This window comes from Chiloscyllium plagiosum, chromosome 10 (genome assembly GCF_004010195.1).
Source record: "Chiloscyllium plagiosum isolate BGI_BamShark_2017 chromosome 10, ASM401019v2, whole genome shotgun sequence".
NCBI lineage: Eukaryota > Metazoa > Chordata > Chondrichthyes > Orectolobiformes > Hemiscylliidae > Chiloscyllium > Chiloscyllium plagiosum.
The window spans coordinates 24,359,185-24,385,681 of NC_057719.1; the positions used below are offsets into that span (position 1 = coordinate 24,359,185).

The window sequence follows — 26,497 nt, forward strand, 5'->3', positions numbered from 1 at the left end:
TCTTAGGTCGCCAGTGACTACTTCTGCTCCGACCGCCAACCCTCCGAGATCAAGGAGATTCGATGGGAGACTGATTCGACCCTCCAAGCCGGTGGTGTAAGTATATCTTCAGATCCAGACCCGGATTATTGAAGGGATCGGTCGGTGGGACCGGGCGGGGAGGGCGGGGGTGGGGTAGATAGGTTCATCCTAAATGTACTGAAAATTCCCCAGGTAAAAATAGCTTTGAGAATTTCAGCGATTGAGATACAGCGATGAGAGGATAATTTATCGTAATTTATTCCGCTTGATGACAACGTATTATTTAACAGTTTTTTTTGTAATATGACAGTTTACTTGCAACGAGATTTGGACATTTGGTTGCAGCCCAGCCTTCAAAAATAATCTTTATCCAAACGTTCCCATCCATACAATAAAGAACAGAGAAGGATTGTGCAGGATCATGTTAAAGTGAAGGACCCTACAGCCTCAGGCCACGAATCAAATGTAAATAGAAAGAGAGAGATAACTGGCGGTTAAACTAACTCTTGGGGTTAAAACTTGTGCCCCCCGGGGTGGGAGTGTGGATGCCTGTTTTCCTCAGTCAATGTTTTGCATTTGCCTATTTGTTTGTTGGGCAGTGCCTCCGCTCTCACTGCACTTGCTGTGACACCCAGCGATGACCTGACCCTGAATGATATTCAAGCGGGAGGCTGGGGGGGGCGGGGGGTGGGGGAGAGCTGGGCTGGACCATTCGGCAAGGATCTTTAGACGTGCCTGCTGTTGCATTGAGGGACTACATCGGGGTGTTCCAACGAAATATTACAAGGTCGCGCGTTATTTATCTCAACGTGGAAGCGTTTTCCAGGGGTCGACATTTCAAGGTTGATTAGATCTCTCCAAACTGACATGTATTTTTTTTGTTTTAACTGTGGACGTACAATTTTAAAGGCTGCACTGTTGCAGCGACATTACATCCTTTCTGCTTTTCATCTAGGGAGGTGGATCCTGCCGTTGTTGCGATAAAAAATGGTGATGAAGAAACCTTGTCAAATATGATCCGAGCTGGGAAAGTGCTTTCTGTGCCAAACTCGGAGGGCTGGCTCCCTCTGCACGAAACAATTTACTATAACAAACCCGGCTGTGCGAAATTGTTGCTTCAAGGTCAGTGAGGGAGGGAGAGCCGCGGGAACCTACACACTGTACATGACAAGAGATTAAACTGCATGTTGTGGGACCCTGTCTGTAAGGTTCTATGGTGAACTGAAGGACAGGCGGGACTTCTTATCCAGTTTGGGGAAAATGACACAGACTGTAAAGGAACTGGCGAACAGCACTGACGTATTGGTGCACTTTCCAGGATACTTCGTTTTCTCAAGATTTGGAAAATATATAGACTGGTATTGTACATATATCCACATTTTGGGAAGAACGTGATTGCACTGGAGAGGCTGCAGAAAAGATTTATCTGGGTAGGAGAGTTTTAGTTGTGAGGAGAGATGATTAGGCTGGGGTTGTTTTCCTTAGAGGAGACCAAACAGTGACATGATTGATAAGTATAAGAGGAGGAGATAAGCTAGACAGGAAGGAACATTCCGCCCCCCCCCCCCCCCCCTCCCACCTTGTGGATGGATCAATGTTTGGGGCATAGATTTAAGGTAGGGCACAGAAGTTTTGGAGGGGATCTGAGGAAAATATTTTTCACCCAAAGGGTGGTGGGAATCTGGAACTCACTGCCTGTAATAGTGGGAGAGGTGGAAACCCTTGTAATAATTACAAAGTATTTCAAGCTGCAACACCAAGGCATACAAAGTGCCAAGTACTGGAAAATAGGATTAGAGCAGTTAGATGGTTTTTGATTGGCACAGACTTGATAGGCCGAAGGGCCCTTTTCTTTGCGGTAGACATATTAGTTGAATTAAATTAATAGTTGATCAAACCTTTTCGTGAGTCAGACCTATCAACAGTAGCTAACATAGGCTTATTAGCATAACATTTATTATTGTAAAAATATTTGAATCAATTATTGGCAATAGCAGAATGTTTGGAAAATTCTAATCTAATCAAGCAGAGACATGATAGCTTCATGAAAGGAATATTGTGTCTGATTAATTTCTTCGAGTTTTTTTGAGGACATCTCAACCAGAGTGGGTGGAGGGAACCAGTAATGTGTTGTAATTGGACTTCCATAAGGTGTTCAACAAGGTTCCTCATAAAAGACTAAGTAGTAAGATAGGAGTCCATGGTGTTGGATATAGTATATTGGCATAGATAATTAACTGGTGGGCTGGAAACAGTGAATGGGGAACAGGGATTCTTTCTCATGTTGGTGACATGTGACCAGTGAGGTTCTGTTCTGGGACTGCAACTGTTTACAGTATATATTAATGACTCCAAGGAATGCAGTAAATGTATTGTAGTTAAACTTGCAGTCAACACAAAAACAGATATGAGAAGGCAACAAACAGTTTACAATGAGATATTGACAGGTTAAGAAAGTGGGCAAAAAGTTGGCAAATGTAGTGTAATTTGGGAAAGGTGAAGTTCTTCATTTTGGAAGGGAGCACAAAAGAAGAAAATATTATTTAAATAGAGGAAATCTACAAAAAGCTACAACATAAAGAGACAAAGGTGATCAGGCAGGCTAATGGAATGTTGGCGCTTATTTCAAGGGGGTTGGGCTATAAGAGAAGAGAATTCTTACCAAAGCTGTAAAAAATTCTGGTGAGACCACATCTGGACTACTGTGAGCAATTTTGTTCCTGTTATTTAAAGAAAGACATCATTTTATTGATAGCAATTCAAAGAAGATTCATTAGGATTGGTATAGAGAGATTTTCCTGTGAGCAAAGGGTAAACAGGTTGGGATTCAACTCACTGGAGTTTAGAAGCATGAGTGATCTCATTGAAACATATAAGCTTGACAGTATAAATACTGAGAGGATGTTTCCCCTGATGGAAGAGTCCAGCACCAGAAGGTATAGTGTTAGAATAAAGGGGTGCAAATGTAAGACTGAGATGAGGTGGAATTTCTTCTATCAGAGAGTTGAGTGTTTGGAACTCCTTGAACTGTGGAAGCCATGTCCTTTTGTATATTTAAGGCTGAGATAGATAGATTTTTGATCAGTAGGGGAAAACTCAGGAAGACTGACATGAGAAATGTCAGAGAAGCTACAATCCAAATGAATGGTGGAGCAGGCTTAAGGGCCCAAATGGTCTACTCCTGTTCCTGTCTCTTATGGTCTTATTATTGACGTCAGGAACAGAAACTTAGAAGGCAAAATGTGATTCATGTTAAAATTGGTAAGCAATTTGCCTATCCGTTCTCAAACACTTCAGTGAAGGATGCAGGGATAAGAGGTGGCGAGTGTGATAATCTCATAGTAGAGATCAATAAGGCACAACCACACTTCTTCACCTCTGAGCAGAAATTCATGTAATTGGTAATCCTAGTGGCCACAGCCAAACTAGAAGACAATTTAGTAAAAATGTCAAACAAAGAGAATTTTAAAGCTAGACAGAATTTGAGGTGTATACACAGAGGTACGAGAAAGGGGACAACCAGCTCTATCACATTGGTGGATATGCACAGAAAATGTTTTCCTGATGGGATTTATCAGTCTAAAGCTGGGAGACAAAGATAGAAAAGTAGATTCACTGACAGAAGATAAAGCAATTTAAAAATCTTTCTTAGCTTTATCAGCAAGAAATGTTTGTGGGTGTGGATCAATTGATATTAAAGCTACATTTCTACAAGGAGAGCACCTCAACAGGGAAATTCTCCTTCATCCTTCACATGAAGCACCAAATGCAGTGGGGTCATTTTGGAAGATAACTAAATGTTGCTTGAATTATGCCAGTAAAGCTTGATAGTTCTCAGTAAGGTCTGTCTTATTAAAATTATGTCAGTTTCAGTTAAAAGCACACCATGCAATGTTTTATTGGCACCTTGAAGAGCATCTTTCAGACATCTTTTTGATGCACATAGATTCTTGGAACTTTGAAGATCTTATCATAGTTTGCTTAAAATTAGAAGTCAGACTTTGGGGCTTTTAAGTATATTGGATTTGAAACCGGGCAGAATGGATGAAGCATCATTTTGCATCAGCAATCTTACTTGGAAAATTTTAGCCCCATTGTTATTAGTCAAAGTAGAGCCTCATAGAAAGGTGGTGCAGTTTCCAAAACTGAAATGAAGGCATTGCAAAGTCTAATTGGACAGCTGAATTGTCTCAGCACCCAAACAAAAAAGTCAGATGCTATCTTAGAAAAATATGAGACTTCAGTATAACTATGTAAACGCACAAAGTGGAAGATGTTATTTGGGCAAATAAAAAAATTTAAAAATGGAACATTTGGTTTGAAATTTCCATCATTGGGAGATGTCTGGAACATGTAGTTTTAATGGTGCTTCTTATATAAATCTCCATGATGGGTTTTCAAGTGTCGGAGAGTTTATAACTTGTGGGATAGAGTCGTAAATGTTGCCCAATGATCAAAAGACTAATATAAAGTACCTTAGTGGCAGAAACTCTTACTCTTAGTGAGGTGGTAGGTAAGGTAGTTTTCATAGCAAAAATATTGAAAAAACTACTTAGAAGGCATTCAGCAGCAATACCCATGAATACTATATATCAAGACGGAGTCTGTACTGGATAGCATGCACTCACAATATGTGTAAATAGAAAAAAGACCATGGATTAATATTACAATCCTAAAACAGAAGCTGGGAAAGTGAGACATTTCCAAATTGAAATAGGTGGATAGCAACAGTCAACTATCTGATTGCTTTACAAATAAAGGAGAAAGCTCTAAGAAACTGTTAGACATACTGAAAAAAAAGCCACTTGAGAGTCTTAATGTGTAAAAATGGAACATATGTTGTCATTTAGTATATTTTCTTCCATTTGATATAATATATGTATATAAATTGACTTAAAAGAATGAAAAGGGAATCTTATCATGTAATATAATCTAAAAGGATGGCTAAGATCTAAAGGAACAAGGGAACAGATGGTGGATATATTAATTAAAAGTTAATGAGTGTAAATATAATGTGTCCCAATCAGTGGGCTTTGGTTTTTATGGATTGTTGTTAACTGAATTATAGCAGTCACTAATCATTTGGATTTGGACTCTGTTCAAAAATACTTACATTTAGTTTATAACACTCAAATGTATTTGAACAGAATGTTTCCTTGCCGTGCATTTGGAAAAATATTTCTGCAGAATGTTAGTGATTGCTGAAAGTAGAAAATAACTCACTGGCCTGAATACAAAATGGTGTCATCACATTTAGTGTAGACAGGAGTTAAAAGAAAATGAAAGAGACATAGATTATAGATATTCAGTATCAATGTCAAATGTAAACACTTAGTGTCCTCTAATTTGTTGCAGCTAAGAGGTATTTTAGTGGTTCATGTAAGAGCGGCGGACTGATACTATTGTGTTGTGGAATGATCTGTTTTTGGTTGTAACTATTTGCATATTTTATATAGTATACATGATTTTGTTTTTAAAGTAATAATGATAAAGTATTTTCGGTGGACCTTTGACAACGTTGAAGATGAGATGAGGTCTGTTGGAGTAAGAAAGAAATTAGATGATGGAATACTGGAAAAATAGATACAAACATTGTGAAGTTTGGTTTGCTAAGTAAGCTGGGCTATTTCAATAGAATGATACATTTACATTTAACATTATGCTTCCTAGGATGTTACTAATAATTATTCCTAGCTTTCTAAGCAGGCTGTAAAATGCATTTAAATAAGGCTACAAATAAATAATATCTGTAACTGATGGGTTTGTCAGAGCCTCAATATTGGCAGGGAAAATATGCTGCATAACCTCCCTCCTGCAAAGTCCCCTAGGAATGTCAGAAACTATTCCCATCAAGATGTTGTTATCAAACAAAAAAATGTGAGCAGATGTTGACTCTAACTTCAAAAACTATCTGAACTATAAAAGAGCAAAATAGTTGTCCTCTTTTATGTAAACAAACCATGGAAACATAAAGGAATAACATTATAAATGGAAAATGAAAAGACCCACATTCTGGAAATCTGGAATAGAGTCATAGAGTAGCAGTAGAAACACACCATTCAGTCCAACCAGTTCATGCTCACTATAATCCAAAATTAAGCTAGTCCTACTTGCCTGCGTTTGGCCCATATCCCTCTAAACATTTCTTATACAGATTTATCAAAATATCTTTTAAACATTGTAACTGTACCTACATACACCAGTTCCTCTGGCAGCACGTTCCCGACACTCACCACTTGTGTGTGAATAAAGGGCCCTTCTGGATCCTTTTGTATCTTTCCCCTCTCATTGTAAACCTATGCCCTCTAGTTTGAGACACCCCTACTATGGGAAAAAGTTGTTCTCATCTACCTTATCTATGCCTCTCATGATTTAATACACTTCTATAAGGTCACCCATCTCTTACACTGCAGGGAAAAAATCCCAGCCTATCCAGCTTCGCTATATAACTCAAACCTTCCAGTCCAGGTAGCTGTTTCACACCATCAAAACTTTAAAACATATAATAATAATGAATGTTGGAATGCATGGGTATTTATTTGGTAGAATGTATTTTGTGAAGGTAAAATAGAGCAGTTGTAGTTTAATTGAGTGATAGGACAGGCTGAAAGGGCAGTTCTTGTTTCAAAAGGTTAATGTTTCACCCATTAGAAGTTATCAGGATGGGGAAACCCTTTGTTACAAAACAAAAATTCAGGATAAGGATAGGGTAAGACAATATATACAAATTGTCATGAGGTTATACCCTTTATTTTTGTAGGTAGGATTTTTAAGAGTGTCAACGTTTGAACTGCAAATTTGACTGAGACAACGCTTAAAAATACAGAATTGCCAAAATTGTTCTTGTTGGGGGAATGAGTGAAAATAGAGGTCTTGTCCAATCCAGCCAACCATTCAAACCTACCACAGTCTCAGGAAAACATCAACAAATCCAAAGTACAACCGGTCGGATATAATGCAATACTTCCATTCTCATGTGATCCTGCGTTATAAGAAAATTATATAATAGCCACACCATTTAAACTAATGGGGCAGAAATCGCGTTATAGCCAATACAGGTAAGGAAAGTTTGCCTTCTACAAATAACAGTCTAAATCCTTTAATGGCATTAAAGCCAATTCACATTGAGGAAACACACGTTACAGCAGAACCGACTACACTGGACATTGACCCCATATCACTCACAGACCCATCAAAAATAGCCTCTTGAATGTAAACACTAGAACCAATATTTCAAGGAAGATTCTCAGAACCTTTCAGAGATTACTGATAGGGAAGTTGTTGTTTCAACTTTTCGTTCTCTCAAAAAGAAACTGCCTGGTTCTCATGAAATTGATGACAGAGGAGAAGCATCAGAACTTTACAACAACTGTGACATTTGTTACTGCTAATTGCAGCCAAGAAATAAGCTAACCAACCTCAACTTCAGGTTTAAACTTAATGTCTCACAGACAACAAAAGGACTCTAACTCTATATTCTATTATTTTCCTTTATAGTGTATACCCTTAGCAGGTAATAAATATTTTATTTCTTTGATCCAAGACAACCTAGTGACTTCTGATTGACAACATTAACTATATTTTAGTTGGTTGGAGGTAAAGCCTCATGCTAAAATGAATTCAAACCTTTGGTTTAAAAAAACTAAGGGAGTGAAATCAAGGGGAGCTACCTCACCAATTGTCACTAGGTAGTAACAAATTGAAAGCTAGCAGTGAATGAAGTTGACAACCAAAACAGAGTTTGCAACATACAATGAAGCTACAAAGAGTTATACTTGATAAAAATTGTCATGTCAATCAATGATCAATTGGTCTGAACAAGTAATTGTAAAGGCAGAGAAATGAGTCAGGCATGATTGTAAAAATAGAAGGGAATAACAAATTAAATGGCATAACACTGAAAGAAATAAGCATGAAAATATGGAATAGAAGTAACATCTGAAATGATTGGAGTCAACATTCAACCACACAGGGAACCAAAAAGAAAATTATATAGCTGTTTATGAGATTTGAGTTGACATGTTTCTTTATTTTCTAATAGCTTATCCTGGAACTGTAGACTGTCGCACACTGGCAGAAGAAACTCCTTTATTCTTAGCAACATGCAGGGGGAACTTGGAATGCATGAAATGTTTACTAGAAGCAGGAGCAGAATGCGACATCTCTAGTAAGGCAAAAGAAACTGCGCTCTACAAAGGTAACATAAAACATAAAATTGAGTACATTTCTGCATATGAATTTGGGAAGGTGGTGTTGTAATGTAATGTCATTGGACTAATAGCCCAGAGTCACAGATGAAGTCCTTGTTTAGTCCCACTGCAGCAGATAGTGAACTTTGAAATCAATAAAAATCTGGAATGAACATCTAGTTTCATGATGGTGGTATAACTGTTGTTGATTGTCATGAATAGCCATTGATTAATTAATGTCATTTTAGGGAACAAAATCTCGCATTCTTACCTGTTTGGCCTACATGTGACTCCAGATCCACAGGAATATGATTGACTCTTAACTTCCCTCTCAAATAACAAATTACTTAGTTAGATCAAGGGCAATTAGAGAGGATCAAAAAATGCTGTTCCAGCCAATGATTTTTTTTTTAAAAATCACATCTGTTAGGTTGGTAAAAGCTTAATAGTTATATATATTGTTCTGGAAATATATGTGTAACAAAAGAATGTATTCTCTTCTGACAGTTTCCTATCCTAAATTCATCTTGCAGTGTATAATTATACAACATGTACAACTGGAGCAGATTAGCAGAATTGTTACACAACCATAGAATCTGATTCTGAAGCACTAAATAAAATAATCCTAACATCATAAACATTTGCTTTAAATTTCAAGTTATTTCTGTTAACAGCCTGTGAACATAAAAATGTGGAAGCCGTTAAACTTCTGATACAATATAATGCTGATGTGAATCACCGCTGCAACCGTGGGTGGGCTGCTCTTCATGAGGCTGCTATACGAAATGATCTAGACATCATCGAAGCTCTGCTCATGGCTGGTGCCAAGATTGAAGCAACAAATATTTATGGAATCACTCCATTATTTGTTGCAGCACAAAGTGGACAACTGGAATCTTTGCGTTTTCTCACAAAGCATGGTAAGTAGGATTGTGTGTTGATGGGAAGTTACTAAGAAGTTGCCCATTAAATTGTTGTGTGAAAGGTAGTGAATTATGAGGGTTTTTGACAAAGTATATTAGGAGAATCATTTTTCAGTGGCATAAAGTGTTGGTTACCAATTGGGCATGGATTTAAGATCATTTGCAAAAGAACCAAATGCATGATGAGAATGTCCTTATGAAATGATTTGTTATGATCTGGAATACATTGCCTGACAGGGAATTGGAAGCAGATTCCAGTCATCTGCCAGCCTTTGGTACAGGATGAAAGCTGGAAATGTGTTGCTGGAAAAGCGCAGCAGGTCAGGCAGCATCCAGGGAACAGGAGAATCGATGTTTCGGGCATAAGCCCTTCTTCAGGAATCCTGAAGAAGGGCTTATGCCCGAAACGTCGATTCTCCTGTTCCCTGGATGCTGCCTGACCTGCTGCGCTTTTCCAGCAACACATTTCCAGCTCTGATCTCCAGCATCTGCAGACCTCACTTTCTCCTACAGGATGAAAGCCCAATTGTCTGCCAGGAAGAGCTGTTCAAAAACCCTACCCATATAAGAGGTCTTGTCTACATTCTTTGGACCAGATGTTCTGGGTTCAAGTCCCACCTCAGGACTTGACGGCCTTGGAAGGTGTGTCATAATGTGGCCAAAAAGCTTAGTTAACAATCTGTAATTCCTTCTGATCTGCTTGTGATAGGCTGTAAGAGAAGCTAGTTTCTCCAGAACTGTAAGGTCAACAGCCTACTTATCTTATGAGACAACACGTGTTCTTGCTAAGAGCACACATCATCCTTGTTCTGAGGGACTACCACAAAAGTATATAAGACACTGACATATCCACTTGTCCTGTTATATAATCAAATTGGCTTGACCTTACTGCTTCCACTCCACAACCAGCAAGATAATCTGCAGGCAGACACTCTTCAACCGTGTCACCATTTTCTGACTGCATCATCAAAACCACCTTGCCTAGACTGGTTAGATTACGCCCAGTCTCTTTTCCTGTTGGTTTCCTCACTGAGGACTTGAATGGGTGAAACAGTGAAATTCTAGCTTGGCTGTTGTGCTGTTGTCCTCCGTGTTGAGGGCAGTCCTAGCTCTGCACAAAATCAAATTAAAAGTATTGCAAAACTATGCAGCCAGACTACTGAAAAGCAAAATGTAAAGTTGGTCCTCTTCAGTCAGCTGCTGAAGAACATCGGCAGAAATGGTTTTAAAAAGCTAGCTGAGAGCCTCTATGCAGACTGGCTGCATATATGTGTTTAACACAGGTTTTATAACAGCTTGGTCATTGACCTTTTCCCTGTAAGATCTCCTCACCTAACATTGCAATCCCCTAAGGTTTCCTCTAGTGGGTATCCAGCACTATGTCTCGCCTGTGCTGCCCCCTGTCTGAGTGTTTGAGGGTCAGACTCATGACATTTTATGTTCTTCTTCTTACATCTTTGGAACCCGTTCCTCCAGTTGAAAACATCAATGTGGTCACTTGCTCATGGTTGAACCCTTTTGAAGGCTGCACCTGAAATTTGCCTCCCTCCTGTGATTCATTGGAATTATTTGCCAGCAATGTCAGTGATGTTTAAAGGAAATGATCTCTGCCTTTTTATGTCCCAGCTTTGGAGTGAATCTTTGAGACGACTGACTATGGATTTTCACACCCTGCTTGTGCTGCTCCAAATTATGCAAACAGCCATCAACGGTTGCTTCCTTTCTTTTAATACACTGACTTTCATGGAATTGTTTTCCGTGCAGATGCAATGTGCTAATTTTATTGTCACGTTGGCATGCAAATAAATTTATGCCACAGTCACTTGTGCATTTAATTTTGGTGTACAAGGTGGAGTAGGCCTGCGATGCCATGATATACATTATATAACCTCACAGCAGCATTATGGTCCCAAAGACTTCAGCAATTTAATTTTAATTTATTACTTATAACTCAGAATCACCTTGTTAAAGAAGTAACCACTCTGAAAGGAGTGAGTGTTTATAGTTCTAGAAAGTGAGTATTTTGAAAAGGCCTTTGCTTAATATTGTCCTGAACTTCAGAAGAACAAAATAAAAATTGTAAACTAAATTAAACATTTTAAGCATTTATGTTTTTCAAGTGCATATGAGATTAGCTAACTATTTGACAAAATATTCTACCAGTTGAGTAAAATTGCTCTTATCTTTCTGATAATAGCTGTATATTACAGTTTGCTGTCCATTACAATCCTTAGGTGCAAATATCAATACACAAGCCAGTGATAATGCCTCGGCATTGTATGAAGCCAGCAAGAATGAGCATGAAGAAATTGTGGCCTTTCTTCTTTCACAAAATGCTGATGCAAACAAAGGAAGTAAGGATGGTTGGCTGCCCCTTCACATTGCTGCTGCAAGGGGCAATATGGCGTAAGTTGTAAGGCACAAAACAACACGGAGTTTAAAATATTGTGCAAATTTCAATGGTTAGGGTTCAGTCCTCTGAGCTTTATTTTCAACCTTGTTATTCAAAGAAAATCACAGCTGAGAGCTCCCTTATTGAGTTCCTTAATGTGGATCTGATTTGGAGACTGTGCAGATGTCTGAATATATTCACTGATGGTAACTAAAAATTTGAGTCATCCACTTAAGTACATCAAAATGCAGCATTTGCCCATTACTGATTTGTAAAAGAGAGGCATTTATAGAACTCTGCAAAGTACTATATTACATCATTATGACTACTTAATGCTTCCAGCTAAACTTCCATAAAAAATTTATACATTGATAATAGGATTCATAAATCAGGGTTAGAAATGTGTATGACAGTTAATTTTCCAGAATAATCTGCAGTGGAGTACAGATTTACTGATTCAAATGATGACCACTCTTAATAACGCATTATCATTTCCTAAAGACTGCTAGGTGATAACCAGCATTAAACACTTATACATGCTGCTGTGTACATTATATCTATTGGCTGCTCTTTAAATATATTAATTACAGATAGCTTGTATGCTACCATGAAACCTTCCTGGTGTTAGTCTTCACCTAATTTCTTTCTCTAACTATAACAAGCCAAGCTAGAAATGAGAATGAATGAAAAGGAATTAGGAAGTAAGTTACTGGATTTCATGGCTTGTAGAGCCTGGTATTTATATTGGAGGCATTGATCTCAAGCCATAGACTAAAAGAAATCATAAGGAAGTGCTACCCCTACTCCAATTGCTTAGAATCACTGGCAATGAAAGTACTGTTTCTCCATGCTTTCTAATTAAATAAAATAATATGTTTGAATTTGTGCCGACGAATAAAATCTGTCCAATGCAGCCTTTTCAACTTAACAAGAAGCACACCTCAAATAAACAAATTGCATCATTATCAGATCTTTGAGAGACATGTGAGCAGAGAAACCTATCTTCCAGTCAATGGTTTGGCCCTTAAATTGTATATATTACTTATGTATAATTTCAATGAAATTTTGAAGGGATTGATTATTCAACTTCTAGGCCAATATATGTAATGATATAAATATAACAATTTGTACATAACAGCGACATGTTTTTTTCAGTCTGCAAACATCTGGTACAATTTATGTCGATTCACCTTTCCCCACTTCCTGTCACTATGTTTGTTCTAAGAATAGAGCATGAGCCTCAGAAACCATCTTCCTTAATTGATTTATTAGATTTATTGAAGAAAATTTAAAAAGAAAAATAATGGAAAATGCTGGATTTTGGAAATAAATGCTGATAAGCTTGCTGCACATTCACAAGACTTTTGGTCCTGGTCTCATAAGAAGAGTTCCATTGCTGAAAAAATGGTGGGCTGTCCATTAATCAGAAATTAAAGCTCAGAGGTTCTGGAACAGGAATTAAACACATGTCAAATCCAACCATATTAACAGAGGAGAAACAAGGAGAAGGCAGCTAATTAGCTTGCAAGAAGTACCTTGATCATTTCAATATTATAGTAAGGCTGTTGCCATCATTTCAAGCCAATCCATTTTTTTTACAAATGGTGGCCGAGCCTCCCAGGCAATGAGAAACAGGGCAGCTGAAAGGAGGTGAGAGAAGGACAGTGGAACCCATGAGCTAAGCATCTTTACAGCACTGTTTGTGGGCTAAGAGAAACATAAGTATTTTCCTTAGGCCCAATGTGATACACAGTAAACTCACCCTCAAGTTCTATCTGTTTTGTCCATTCATGGGCAGTTTTGGTTCCCTTAACCACCATTCTGACCATCTTGATTACTATGGGACTAGTCTGAACATAATCAGATCTTCCCCACCACATTATATATCCTGTTTCCCCAAACTCTCTTCAATCAGAGCGCCAATGACTACAATTAGATGGAATTTCATTACACCCACATGATTTCTTCAGCTGCAACCGTACATTTGCAGGCTTTGTTACTCAGCATTCAAGAGGCCATTGGATGATGCTTTGGATAGAGATAGTGTGAAAAGGTATGGGGGAAAAGTAGGGGATTGACACTAGGTGATGATGCTTGTTTGAAGGGTTGATGCAGTCACAGTGGGTCGAATGGCCTCCTTCTGCACTGTAACAATTGTGTGATTCTGAGTAGATCTCCAGCCTGTCAATCAGACAATTGGCGGTCAAGAACCTGATAAGAAGAAAAATGCAGCAGAACCCACACGGAATTTAACTCCAGATCATAAGATGTCAGAGGAGAGGTAGGCCATTCAGCCCATTGAGTCTGCTTTGCTCTTCAATGAGATCATGGCTGATTTGATGTCCTCAACTCCATCTTCCTGCCTTTTTCAATAACTCTTGATTCCCTTACTCTTTAAAAATCTGCCAAACTCAGCCTTGAGTATACTTAATGACCCAACCTTAACAATGCTCTGGGATGAAGAATTCCACAGATTCACAGTTCTCTAAGAGAAGAAATTCTTCTTTATCTGCATCTTAAATATGTGCTCCCTTATACTGAGATTATGCCCTCCGGTCCCAGACCCTTCTGCAAGGGCGACAACTTCCCTGTCAAGCCCCCTACGATTCTTGTACATTTCAATAAAGTCGCCTCTCATTCTTCTAAGTTCCAACGAGTATCATGAACTTTGCTTGGCCATTCCTTTCTGACAGCAAAATTGAGGCTAATTTTAGTTGTTTCGGCTCAAAACATTAGAATTTAATTAGACCAAGACAAATCCATGAAAGATGATGAAATATAAATTAAAACTATACAGCTACAGAACTTCATGGCGATTTGCAAATAAGATTGTTTTCTAATGTAGAGATATTTTTAAGAAGAATAAATAATATGCAAAATAAATGTCATTTTTTTCCTGTAGTCTAAATAACAAACAAAAATCTAGTTTGTCCAAGCAATGGAAGAGCACTTCAAAACTATTATATTCTAAAGTCCTTTGATCCATATTTGTCTGTTCAAGAGAGATGTAAAGAGAATGATGAGCACTGACAGGTGTCTTCTGAAATCAGACGTCTGTGAGGTCCACTAGACAATAAAATGAGAGCTTTAGGCCAGTTCAGAAAGATGAAGCTGAATCACTGGGAGCCATCTTATTTCGGGCAAGTAAAATAATCTACTGATGCAGGGAATCATAGTATGTGACTTTATTTTGTTTTACATAAAAATATATTGTGCTCATGAAATTCTGATTCTTACCATAACTTATACTTTATACTAATTTACTGTAAAATAAAACAGCTTAATGATTCGTTTCATTGATTTGATTTGTTATTGTTACATATACTGAGATACAGTGAAAAGTCTTGTTTTGAGTGCTAACCAGACCAATCAGATCTTACAAAAGTACTTCAGAGTAACAGAACAGAATGCAAAATATAGTGTCACAGCGACAGAGAAGGCGTGGAGAAAGATCAACTCTAATTTATGAAAGGTCTGATCATAAGTGTGATAATAGCGGATGTTTGTTCAATTCACTATAGAGCAAAGTACACAAAATCCAATTCATGTTTAACAAACTCGCTTTTCTCTATTGAGTGAGCAGCTTTCATACAGTATGAGTCAACCTGCACAACAGTAATGTTTACATCACTTCTCAGAGTGATTGATGCTCCTAAACCTGTGAGTGCAAAGGCAAATTCATCACCCCAAGTTATGTATCGACACTCATGCCTATTGTAACTAATTCTTTTCAAAGTAACTGATTTGTCCATTGCAGACTATTGTTGATGCTGAACTGTAATGCAAATGCGGTTTGTTTTTGTTCAGGATAGTTCAGATGTTGATTCCTGTTACCAGCAAAGTCCGGGTGAGGCGCAGTGGAATTAGTCCCCTTCATCTTGCTGCTCAACACAATCGAAATGATATTGTTGAAGAACTGATTGAAGCTGGCTACCCTATCAATGCTCTCTTGTCACCAGAAAGATCCCGGCTGTTTGAAGATAAACGTACTTCAGTTTTATACTTTGCTGTTTACAATAATAATGTAGAAACCACAGAAATGTTGCTCAAGGCTGGAGCAAATCCTAATGTCGATCTGATAAACCCCCTTCTAATCTCTATCCGACATGGCTCCATCAAAAACATAAAGCTGCTCATAAAATATGGAGCCAACATCAATGCTTATATTCAATCTCATCCGACTTCCTTCCCAGCAACAATCATGTTTGCTATGAAGTACCTCAGTTTGTTGAAGTTAATTATGGATTTTGGTGGTGATGGAGAGTCATGTTTTAAATGTGTGTATGGAAGTCATCAACATCCAGAGCAAGAGCAGAGAAGAGATGATATACAAATGGAACGTAAAATGCCCAGACCTGTACAAGTAAGCTCTGAAAATAACTTTCCATTATCATTTAAATTATGATGGGTTATCATCTAACTTTTCAGGCAAGTATTATATTTACAATGTAATTAGCGAGTCTTCAAGGCAAATGCACATATGAATGTTATCCTGTAGCATGGAATGACGAGCAATAATTAGTAGTTTGAGAAAAACCATTTATTGCCAATCTGCATGAAATGCTATTAGAGGGTTGCTTCTGAAGTATTTACATCAATAGCGGATGTGAAACTGGAATGTTGCAACATTATTCCCATGGGGAAAATGGTGACATAGGAAGGTCAAAAGAGAAGGACGTGAGGTAGTTTTAAAATGTTCTTCATGGAATTTTTCCTTTTGAAGGTGATCAGTCCTTGACCAAGGTTTCAATAGTAGTCATGATTTGGAGATGTCGGTGTTGGACTGGGGTATACAAAGTTACAAATCACACAACACCAGGTTATAGTCCAACAGGTTTAATCGGAAGCACTAGTTTTTGGAGCGCCTCTCCTTCGTCAGGTGAGTGGCACTCCGAAAGCTCATGCTTCCAATTCAACCTATTGGACTATAACCTGGTGTTGTGTGATTTGTAACTTTGACCAAGGTTAAATTGCCTATGACCTGGTCAGACCCGTAATCTTGTTAAAGCCCTCAGTGGAACTAATGGCAGCTCTCAGCTAACAGCGTGAAGTTGGTAGAATTCCAAGGTGGGTTGGGAACTCCTCTAGAAATGATGTACAGGAGCTATATGAAAATATTTTTGATTCATCCATCTACACCTGGAATTTGAGCACAACTTTCTGGAATGGAAAGGTGGGAGAAGACCCAGATTTTGAACCAAATTCCACCTTCCCTTTTTTAGAAGTGGGCTTTCTGCCTTGTCTATATTCTCCCTGTCTGAAAATTTATAGCACCTATAACTCCCAGAAAGAAATAAAACTATCATATGTAGATTTTACATCTAAATAGCTGGTAACAAAAACAGAAAATCTTTGGAATACTCAGCAGACCTGAAAGCAGCTGCACAGACAGAAATAGAGCTAACTTTTCATTTGATAAACTTTTGTCAGTGTTCAGTTGAAAGGTCATCAACCTGAAATGTTAACTCTGTTCTCTCTTCATTGATGATGTGCAGCATATTCTCATATTTCCAGTTATGCACTATTCTTAATTCCATATGTTTGTCTTTTGACATCCTTTAAGATTACAGACTAAGCAGAGAGAATTCCCAGACTGTTAATTTTGGAAACATTAGACTGAATTCTTTAACTCAAAGCTTAGATTTGCTTTGTTTTTATGATCTGATATCCAATTGACTGAATTTTTTAGATAAAATCTTGCTTTTTACACTTTTACTGGGACATCTTATAGTCTGAATAACCAGTTTGCAAAACTTAAAATAAGACAGTGAATCATGTACAGTCTGAACCAATCCTGAGCTCTGTATATACTTGAGAACTGTGTATCAGGGCTATTTGAAGACTGTCACCAGGGAGACCTTAACACTATACCTTGAGAAAGTATATAGAATAAACCAAGTGTTCTGACAAGTTAAAATATCTAAGCAGAGTATTGAATTTTAAACTAATACCGCCCATATAATATCTTTTTGATCAGTGCAACACTTTGGATTTGAACTGTTGACGTTGCAGGCATCTGAGTGATCCATCTACTTTCACAACCAGCCAGATTTCAAATGAACATAGTTATGTTTATGCCTTAGGAACAAGCAATGTCCACACACATTCACAAACATCAATTAAAGTTAAGTGCTCATCAGAAAAAGAAAACATGTTGGAATTAAATCAACAGAAACTTGAATATTGGCTGAGTGATATGCAGTCAATTCTTAAATTATTACTTCCTCCTCTGAAACCTCATAGATAAAATGATAAGTTGTCTACCAAAAAAAGAAGTTATTTTCGAAGTGGGACTCCAAATAAATCTTGAGCACAGTTTCTTTGCTGAGCAGCCACTGCTAGATCTGTTCATCTAGTTTCCAGCCAAAAGATTACCAATTAAGTGACCATAGATCTCAGCTCCCTCTGTTGGATCTATGTCTGTAACTGCAGAATATCATTTTAAACACAATAAGTGATTGGTTGTTCCTACAGGAAAAATCTAGGGCCATCATTCTGTGAACTATACAAATACAGTGATTGAAAACATTTTAAAATAGCAATACATGCACCCCTAAACTATAAACCTCGAGCCTTTCATTCTCTTTGCTGCTTCAAAGCAACAAGCACTTGTGCATTCTAAACCTGACTTCAAAACTCTCAATTCTTACTTTCAGATTACTGTTTAGCGTTTCCTGATATGATTCACTCAGTTGTTCACAACTCTCTACACCCTTTGTTCTTCTAACACTGACCTACTCACATTTCCCTTCCTTTGCGGTATTGCTGCGACCATTCATTCAGCCACTCTGCATCTGATGTGGAAAATTCCCAGCGTAGATTCCTTCCACTTTTTCATTTTCTTCCCTCTTTGCCAAAACCTCCATAAAATCTTTCTCTTTTTCTGTGCCTTCTTCACTTTTCCTTTTTTTAGCTTGTTTGGTGCACTTTGTTGAGTTTCTGCAATGTAAGAAAATGTAAATTGATCATTTTTATAATCTTCCTTTGTTCCTAGTGTCCAAACCTACTTATTAAGCATTGCGATGTCACGCTGGTTCTGTTTGTATATTCTGTACTATACTCAACCCCAAGTCATTGCTGCATGAATACCTTGATCCATTACCAAAGACCCACCCATCCTCAATAGTTTCTTGAATTACCTTGGCTCCCACCACTATCTCCTTCTACCCTTCCTAACATAATGACCGGGGATGCTTACAGAGTTTTCAACATAATTAACAAATTGCCGGGTAACAAGCAATATGTACCACCTGATTGATAAGTGGCAGGTAACATTCACACCATGAAAATGCCAGCATGAATCATCTCCAACAAGAGAGAAGCTAACTTCCACTCCTTGACACTCAATGACATTGCCATAATTAAGACTCACCACGCCCCATCCTCATCCTTCCCCAATCAAACTTCCTGGGTTACTATGGAACAAAAAATGAACTGGACCAGCCATACAAACATTGCTTGAAATGCATGTGAGAGGTAGGAATTCTGGCCAGAAACTCACTTCTAGACACTCCCCAAAGTCCAGCATGTATAAGACAAAATTGAAGTGGAATACTCTTCATTTGTTTGGTTGTATAATACTTCATCAACAGTCAAGAAACTTAAAATCCTCTGAGACAAAGCTTCTTGCTTGATTGGGATCACATCCACCACCTTCAACATTCACTTCCTCTACCAATGGGACAGCAGTGTGTACTACAGGATAGTACATTGCAACAACTCACCAAGGCCCTTTGGGAAGCACCTTCCAAACCCAGAACCTCTACCACCTAGAAGGACAAGGGCAAGAGATGGATTGGAACATCAACATCTGAAAGTTTCCTTCCAAACCATGCTCTGTTCTGATGGAATTATATCATTCCTTCAATACTGTTGAGATAATATTCTTTCTTAATGTTTTTGACATGGTAAATGGAATTTCCATGGAAACTATCAGAATGTGAGCTTGATTGGTAAGATGCACGCTGTAGTGACCAGTGAAACATATCCTTCCAACAGTAAATTTTGTTGGTAAATTGATAATGTTTTGTAGAAAGGTGCCATTTTGTCTAGAATTATATGTTGATTAAAGGGTTCCAAATAACTATAAGATCTTACAGAACTCTGAACTTGTCAGATTAGTAATGTATAGCACGACAGAATATTGGACCGTAACAAATTTTGTGACAGGATATTGAACCATGATATAAGAGACTTCAGAACATCTGACAAATGTATATGGTCTCATGAACTATTGAAGGGTCGTGAAGAAGGGTTACATCTGAAACATCAACTTCTGCACCTCCTGATGCTGTCTAGCTTGCTGTGTTCTTCCAGCCTCCTGCCTGTCTACTTTGGATTCAAGCATCTGCATAGTCATTCAAGCATTTGCTGTTTCAGGAAATATTGGATATTTCCAATAGGCCTCAAAGGTTATTGGACAGTAACATTGGTCCTCACAGTAAATTTAACCTTAGAATTGAACAACAAAGTCTAGAATACTGAAGTACAATCTCACAAAATATTGGATAGTTACGTGATTTGTTAAAGTGTTGTTAGGTGTGGACCTCATTTGAAATTCATTGTTTTGGAGGTCATCTCAGGATCATGTTTCAAAGACAGTTTCACATTTTTAAAGTGCTATCTGGGAAGTGGGCAGGACAGGGAACTCACTCACTGCCAAACAACAACCCATTAACTTCATTTAGGAGCATTTAGGGTGGTCAGGAATATGATTTTTCAAAGCTTATTTCAGCAATCAGCCTGGTGTACATCAGTACACAGCTGTCTGGTTTGCCACAGGGCCAGAGAAAAATTCACCTTGTGACTGGGAAGGTCAGGCGGCTAAGGCCAGGGAGGCAGTTCCTGCCTTCTAGAAGCTCTTGGTGCCAATATTTGGGTGTTCAGCTTGCCTCTATTCAGGTGATAAATTTTCAAGTAGGACACTTTTATTTAAAAATAGCTGCAAAACACTAGGGGAACCTTATATCCGTTCTGGTATTAAACAAAAAAATGCAAAGAACTGCAGATGCTGCAAGTTAGAAGCAAAAACAAAAATTGCTGTCGAAACACAGCAGGTCTGGTAGCGTCTGTGGAGAGAAAGCAGAGTTAATGTTTCAGGTCCAGTGTCCATTCTTCAGACCTGCTGAGTTTTTCTATTTTTGCTCCATTGTGGTATTGTTTCTGCAACTCTATTTTGAAGATTTTACCCATAGTTTCAAGGAATATTGAATAGTCATTATAAAACTGCATGGAGAATTGATAATAGTATGGGTCCACACTCGATATTGGATAGTGATAGCTGACCAAGTAAGAATGTTATATAGGCATGTACAAGACCTCACAAAGTATTGGATAATGACCTGGGCCTTGATAAGATAGTAGAATGAGTAAATGCTTCAGTAGTCATTCAATGGGTAACACTTTTGGTCCTGCACCCATTGATTTTAGGCTTGAAATCCACTTGAGCACAAATGAAAAAACTAAAATTCCAGTGCATAATTTTAGGTGTTCTGCATTGTAGGGAGTGCCTTCTTTTTAAATGTGATGTTATACTGGTGCCCCATCAGTCGGTTTTGATGGATTCAGGAATCCTACAGCAGTATTTTGCAGATGGAGCAGGAGAGTTATCTGGTTTCCTGGCCAATATTCAACTCCCCACCCACCCCCAAACACCATCATAAAAACAGATTACCTAGTTGCTATCATATTGCAACTTGTGAGAGTTTGCCACGTGCATGATTCCCTGCTGCATTCCCCACAATGCAACAGTGACGACTCAACAATAAGTATTCAATTGGCTGCAAAACACTGAGAGGTCCATCTTCAAATACAAGTTTTTCTTCTGTCACATGAGAAAATAAGGCCACACAGCTCATCAGGCGATGACTTTGAATTTTGCAGGAACTAATTCATTTGATTTGTGCATACAGTAAGCACAAACATTTAATCCATGTAGAAAGAAAATTGTCCAAATCCATATTAGAATGGACAGATTCAAAATTGGCACATGCAATAATTAGGTAACCCAGGTTTGACTTAGTAGGGGAAGTAGCATCACAACATTAAACATGGGGCTCTTCTGATGAAGTGGTCATGTCCCTAGGTTGAAGTCCAATTTACTCCAGTGGTGTGTCATAACCTCTCCAAGCAGGTTGATTGGAAATTATTTTTCACACAAGTAAACACAGGGCTTTTGTGGTGAAATGGTAGTGTCCCTGCCTCTGAGCCAGAAGACCCAGGTTCAAATCCCACCTGTTCTAGTGATGTATCATTACATCCCTGAACAGGTTGATTAAAAACACGTCACAAAATTAAGCAATATGATGGAATATTAACATATCTTGGACTAATTATTACTGTATAATTGCACAGGAACAATACTGATTACTTAATTTCTCTAATGGTCCAATTCTCCAGTTTTGTGAAATGGTATCTACACCTGGAATCTACAGATGGGCTGGACCAATCATTGATGTCTTACTTGACTATGTTGGAAATGTGAATCTCTGCAGTAAACTGAAGGAACATCTTGACAGTTATGATGAATGGGCGACTATCAAGACAAAATCAGGCAAGTTCACACAAATAATGTCAAAACCTCTCGGAATTGTTTAGTTATACTCTTATAGCTTTCAGTGGAAACTATGTAAAATTGTGTTATAATTGTATTTATTTATTTGTTTTGAGTAAGTAATCAAATATTTTAGTGAATATGTAAGTGATGGCCACCCACAATAGAATAAACCTTGCCCACTGTTGACCTTGTAGTTGACTCCCAATTGGCAGAAATCCTTTTCCAGTTGAAGGGATTGAAAAACAAAGTAATAAATTAGCCAAAGATATTATCTGTTTCAATAGGTAGACAACATCACAAACTACATTCCTGCCCACTGTCAATTAATTCTGCAAAGTGCAATGGACAGTGTATTGGTGAAAATAGAAGGTGGTGCTGGGGAGGGTGGTGGTCAAGGAGAAATCACTTCCTGACCTCATTACAGCCATCAAACATAGACAAAAGAGCTTAATTCCAGAGGTGACAGAAGAGAGACAACTTTTGACATCGAAACCATGTTGACAGACAGTGGTGTTAAGGAGCCCCATCAAAACTGTTGTCAACCCAACCATCTTCAGCTGCCTCATCAATGACCTTCCCTCCATTATAAGGTCAGAGGTGGGGATATTCGCCAATGATTGCACAATGTTCAGTACCATTTGTGACTCCTCAGATACTGAAACAGAACATATCAAAATGCAACAAGATCTGGACAATATCTAGGCCTGGGCTGACAGGTGCCAAGTAATATTTGCACCACGCAAATGTCAGGCTATGATCATCCCTAATAGGAGACAATCTAACTACTACCCTTGGCATTTAATGGTATTACCATCACTGAATTCCCCCACTGTCAACATCCTGGGGTTATCATTGATCAGAAACTCAACTGGACTCATCATATAAACACAGTGGTTAGGTCAGAGGCTAGGAATACTGTGGTGAGTAATTCACCTCCAGACTCCTCAAAGCCTGTCGAATATCTACAAGGCACATGTCAGGAGTATAATGGAATAGTCCCCACGTTCTGGATGAATGCAGCACCACTAACATTCAAGAAGCTTGACACTATCCAGGACAAAGCAGCCTACTGAATTGGCACTACATCCACAGACATCCACTCCTTCCACCATAGATACTCAATAGCAGCAGTATATACTCTCTATAAGATGCACTGCAGAGATTCACCGAAGTTCCTCAGACTGCACATTCCAAACCCATGACTGCGTCTATCCAGAAGGACAAGGGCAGCAGATATAGGGGAACACCACCATCTTCAAGTTCCCCTGCAAGCCACTGACCATCCGGACTTGGAAATACATCACCATTTCTGCACTGTCGCTGGGTCAAAATCCTGGAATTCCCTCCCTAATGGCATTGTGGGTCAACCCACAGCAGGTGGACTGCAGCGGTTCAAGAAGGCAGCTCACCACCACCTTCTCAAGGATAACCATGGATGGGCAATAAATGCTGGCCAGCCAGCGATGCCCACATCCCACAAATGAATAAATTTTTAAAGAATGGGATTCAGTAATAAAACTTTCCACTGATTGGTGTCATATCTGTCACATTGGAAGATGATTGTGGTTGTTGGAGGTCAGTCATCTCAGCTCCAGGACATGTCCGCAGGAGTTTCTCAGGGTAGTGTCCTAGGCCCAAACATCCTCAGCTACTTCATTAACAATCTTCTTTACATCATAATGTCAGAAGTGGGGATGTTTGCCAATTACCACGTAATGTTCAGCCACCAATTGCAACTCCTCAGATACTGAAGCAGTTCATATCCAAATGCAACAAGAACTGGACAACATAAGACCATAAGACATAGGAGTGAAAGTAAGGCCAGTCGGCCCATCGAGTCCACTCCACCATTTAATCATGGATGTTGGGCATTTCAATGCCTCTTACCTGCATTCTCCCTGTATCCCTTATTTCCTTGTGAGATTAAGAATTTATCAATCTCTGCCTTGAAGACATTTAATGTCCAGGCCTCCACTGCACTCCGTGGCAATGAATTCTACAGGCCCACCACTCTCTGGCTGAAGAAATGTCTCCTCACTTCGGTTTTAAATTGACCCCCTCTAAGTCTAAGGCTGTGCCCATGGGTCCTAATATCCCCGCCTGACAGAAACAAATTCCTAGCTTCCACCCTTTCTAAGCCATGCATTATCTTGTAAGTTTCTATTAGATCTCCCCTCAACCTTCTAAATTCTAATAAATAAAATCCCAGGATCCTCAGCCATTCATTGTATGTTAAGGCCTACCATTCCAGGGATCATCCGTATGAATCTCAGCTGGACACCCTCCAATGACAGTATGTCCTTCCTGAGGTGTGGGGCCCAAAACAGAACACAGTATTCCAAATGGGGCCTAACCAGAGCTTTATAAAGTCTCAGAAGCACATCACTGCTTTTACATTCCAACCCTCTTGAGTTAAATGACAACATTACATTTGTTTTCTTAACCACGGACTCAACCTGCAAGTCAACCTTTAGAGAATCCTGGACGAGCATTCCCAGATCCCTTTGTACTTTGGCTTTATGAATTTTTTCATCATTTAAAAAATAGTCCATCCATGTATTCTTTTTCTGAAATGCAAGACCTCACATTTATTCATATTGAAATTCATCAGCCATTTCTTGGGCCACTCTCCTAAACTATCTAAATCTTTCTGCAGCCTCCGCACCTCATCAGAATTACCTGCCTCTCTGCCTAACTCATATCATCTGTGAACTTCACCAGAATGCCCCCAGTCCCTTCATCCAAATCATTAATATATAAAGTGAACAGCGGCAGCCCCAACACTGAACCCTGCGGGACACCACTTGTTACTAGTTGCCATTCTGAAAAAGAACCTTTTATCCCAACTCTCTGCTGTCTGTCAACCAATCCTCAATCCATGCCAGTAGCTCTCCTCAAACACCATGGGCCCTCACCTTACTCAGCAGCCTCCCGTGAAGCACCAAAACAAAAGCCTTTTGGAAGCCTAGGTAGATAACATTCACTTGATTTCCCTGGTCTAACCTACTTGTTACCTCTTCAAAGAATTCTAACATGTTTGTCAGGCACGACCTCCCCTTACTAAATCCATGCTGACTTGTTCTAATCTGACCCTGCATTTCCAAGAATTTAGAAATCTCATCCTTAACGATGGATACTAGAATTTTACCTCCAACCGAGGTTAGGCTAATCGGCCTGTAATTTTCTTTTGTCTTGATCCTTTCTTGAAAAAGGGGGTTACAACAGCAATTTTCCAATCATCTGGGATATCCCCTGACTCCAGTGATTTTTGAAAGATTACACCCAATGCCTCCACTATTTCTTTAGCCACCTCCCTCAGAACTCTAGGATATAGCCCATTGGGGCCAGGAGACCTATCAATTTTTAGACTTTCTGGCTTTTCTAACACTTTCTGTTTTATAATAGCTTTGGCTGAAAATTGGCAAGTAACATTTGCACCACACAAATGCCAGGCAATAAACACCTCCAATAAGAGATAATCTAACCATCATCCCTTGATATTCAATGGTGTTGCCCTCACCGAATCCTCCAATATACACGCTCAGACAACAACTCACCAGAACGAAGGACCCGATACCCAACATGAGCAAGACGAATGTAGTGTACAAAATACCATGCAAGGACTACACTAAACACTATATAGGACAAACAGGAAGACAGCTAACAATCCGCATACATGAACATCAACTAGCTTTGAAATGACACGACCAGCTATCCTTAGTAGCCACACACGCAGACAACAAGCAACATGAATTCGACTGGGACAACACTACTATCATAGGGCAAGCCAGACAGACAACAGCCAGGGAATTCCTAGAGGCATGGCATTCATCCACAAACTCCATCAACAAACACATCGACCTGGACCCAATATACCAACCACTACAGCGGACAGCTGAAACTGACAACCGGAAGCGGCAGGGACAGACCACTATAAACACCAGAGGAAACATCAAAGAAGCGCTTCGCAGGAGGCTCCCAAGCACTGATGATGTCGCCTAGCCAGGGGACGAAACGTTTGCAACAAAAACTTCCAGCTCGGCGAACAGGGGTTAGTTGAGTCAGGATCACAATTGAAACTGGAAGCTGTCTCCCTCCTTCTGCCCTTCTGACTTTGTAACCTGTAAGCTTTTTGTGCCATTTTGACTCTTTGTGCTAAAGGGTCTGTTTATTGGGATTTTTACAAGTCTTTTGGAACAGTATCATTAAGCCAGGATAGTCTGTCGAGTTTGGATAGGATAGGTTATTCGGCTATTCTATTTTTGGTTCATTGTGTTTTATTCTGTAATTTTGTAGATTAATTCTGTTTGTTTAAAACTTGGCAGTTGGACCAGCTAATTCATTCTGGGAATATCCACTGTACACTTACCTGAAACAAATAGCAAAGTTAAGGTCTGAGCTATCAGCTTAGAAATGT

At 38.9% G+C, this 26,497-nt stretch overlaps 1 protein-coding gene across 1 annotated transcript in view; it reads left to right on the plus strand.

Moving 5' to 3' along the window:
- The window catches only part of asb2a.1 (ankyrin repeat and SOCS box containing 2a, tandem duplicate 1), a 41,987-nt gene that overhangs the window by 12,066 nt on the left and 3,424 nt on the right, over positions 1 to 26,497 (plus strand). The window contains exons 3-9 of the mRNA XM_043697183.1: positions 7 to 96; positions 977 to 1,143; positions 8,063 to 8,218; positions 8,885 to 9,130; positions 11,368 to 11,539; positions 15,333 to 15,888; positions 21,924 to 22,077. Of these exons, the coding sequence (XP_043553118.1) occupies positions 7 to 96; positions 977 to 1,143; positions 8,063 to 8,218; positions 8,885 to 9,130; positions 11,368 to 11,539; positions 15,333 to 15,888; positions 21,924 to 22,077 (1,541 nt within the window). The remainder of the gene's footprint in view (positions 1 to 6; positions 97 to 976; positions 1,144 to 8,062; positions 8,219 to 8,884; positions 9,131 to 11,367; positions 11,540 to 15,332; positions 15,889 to 21,923; positions 22,078 to 26,497) is intronic.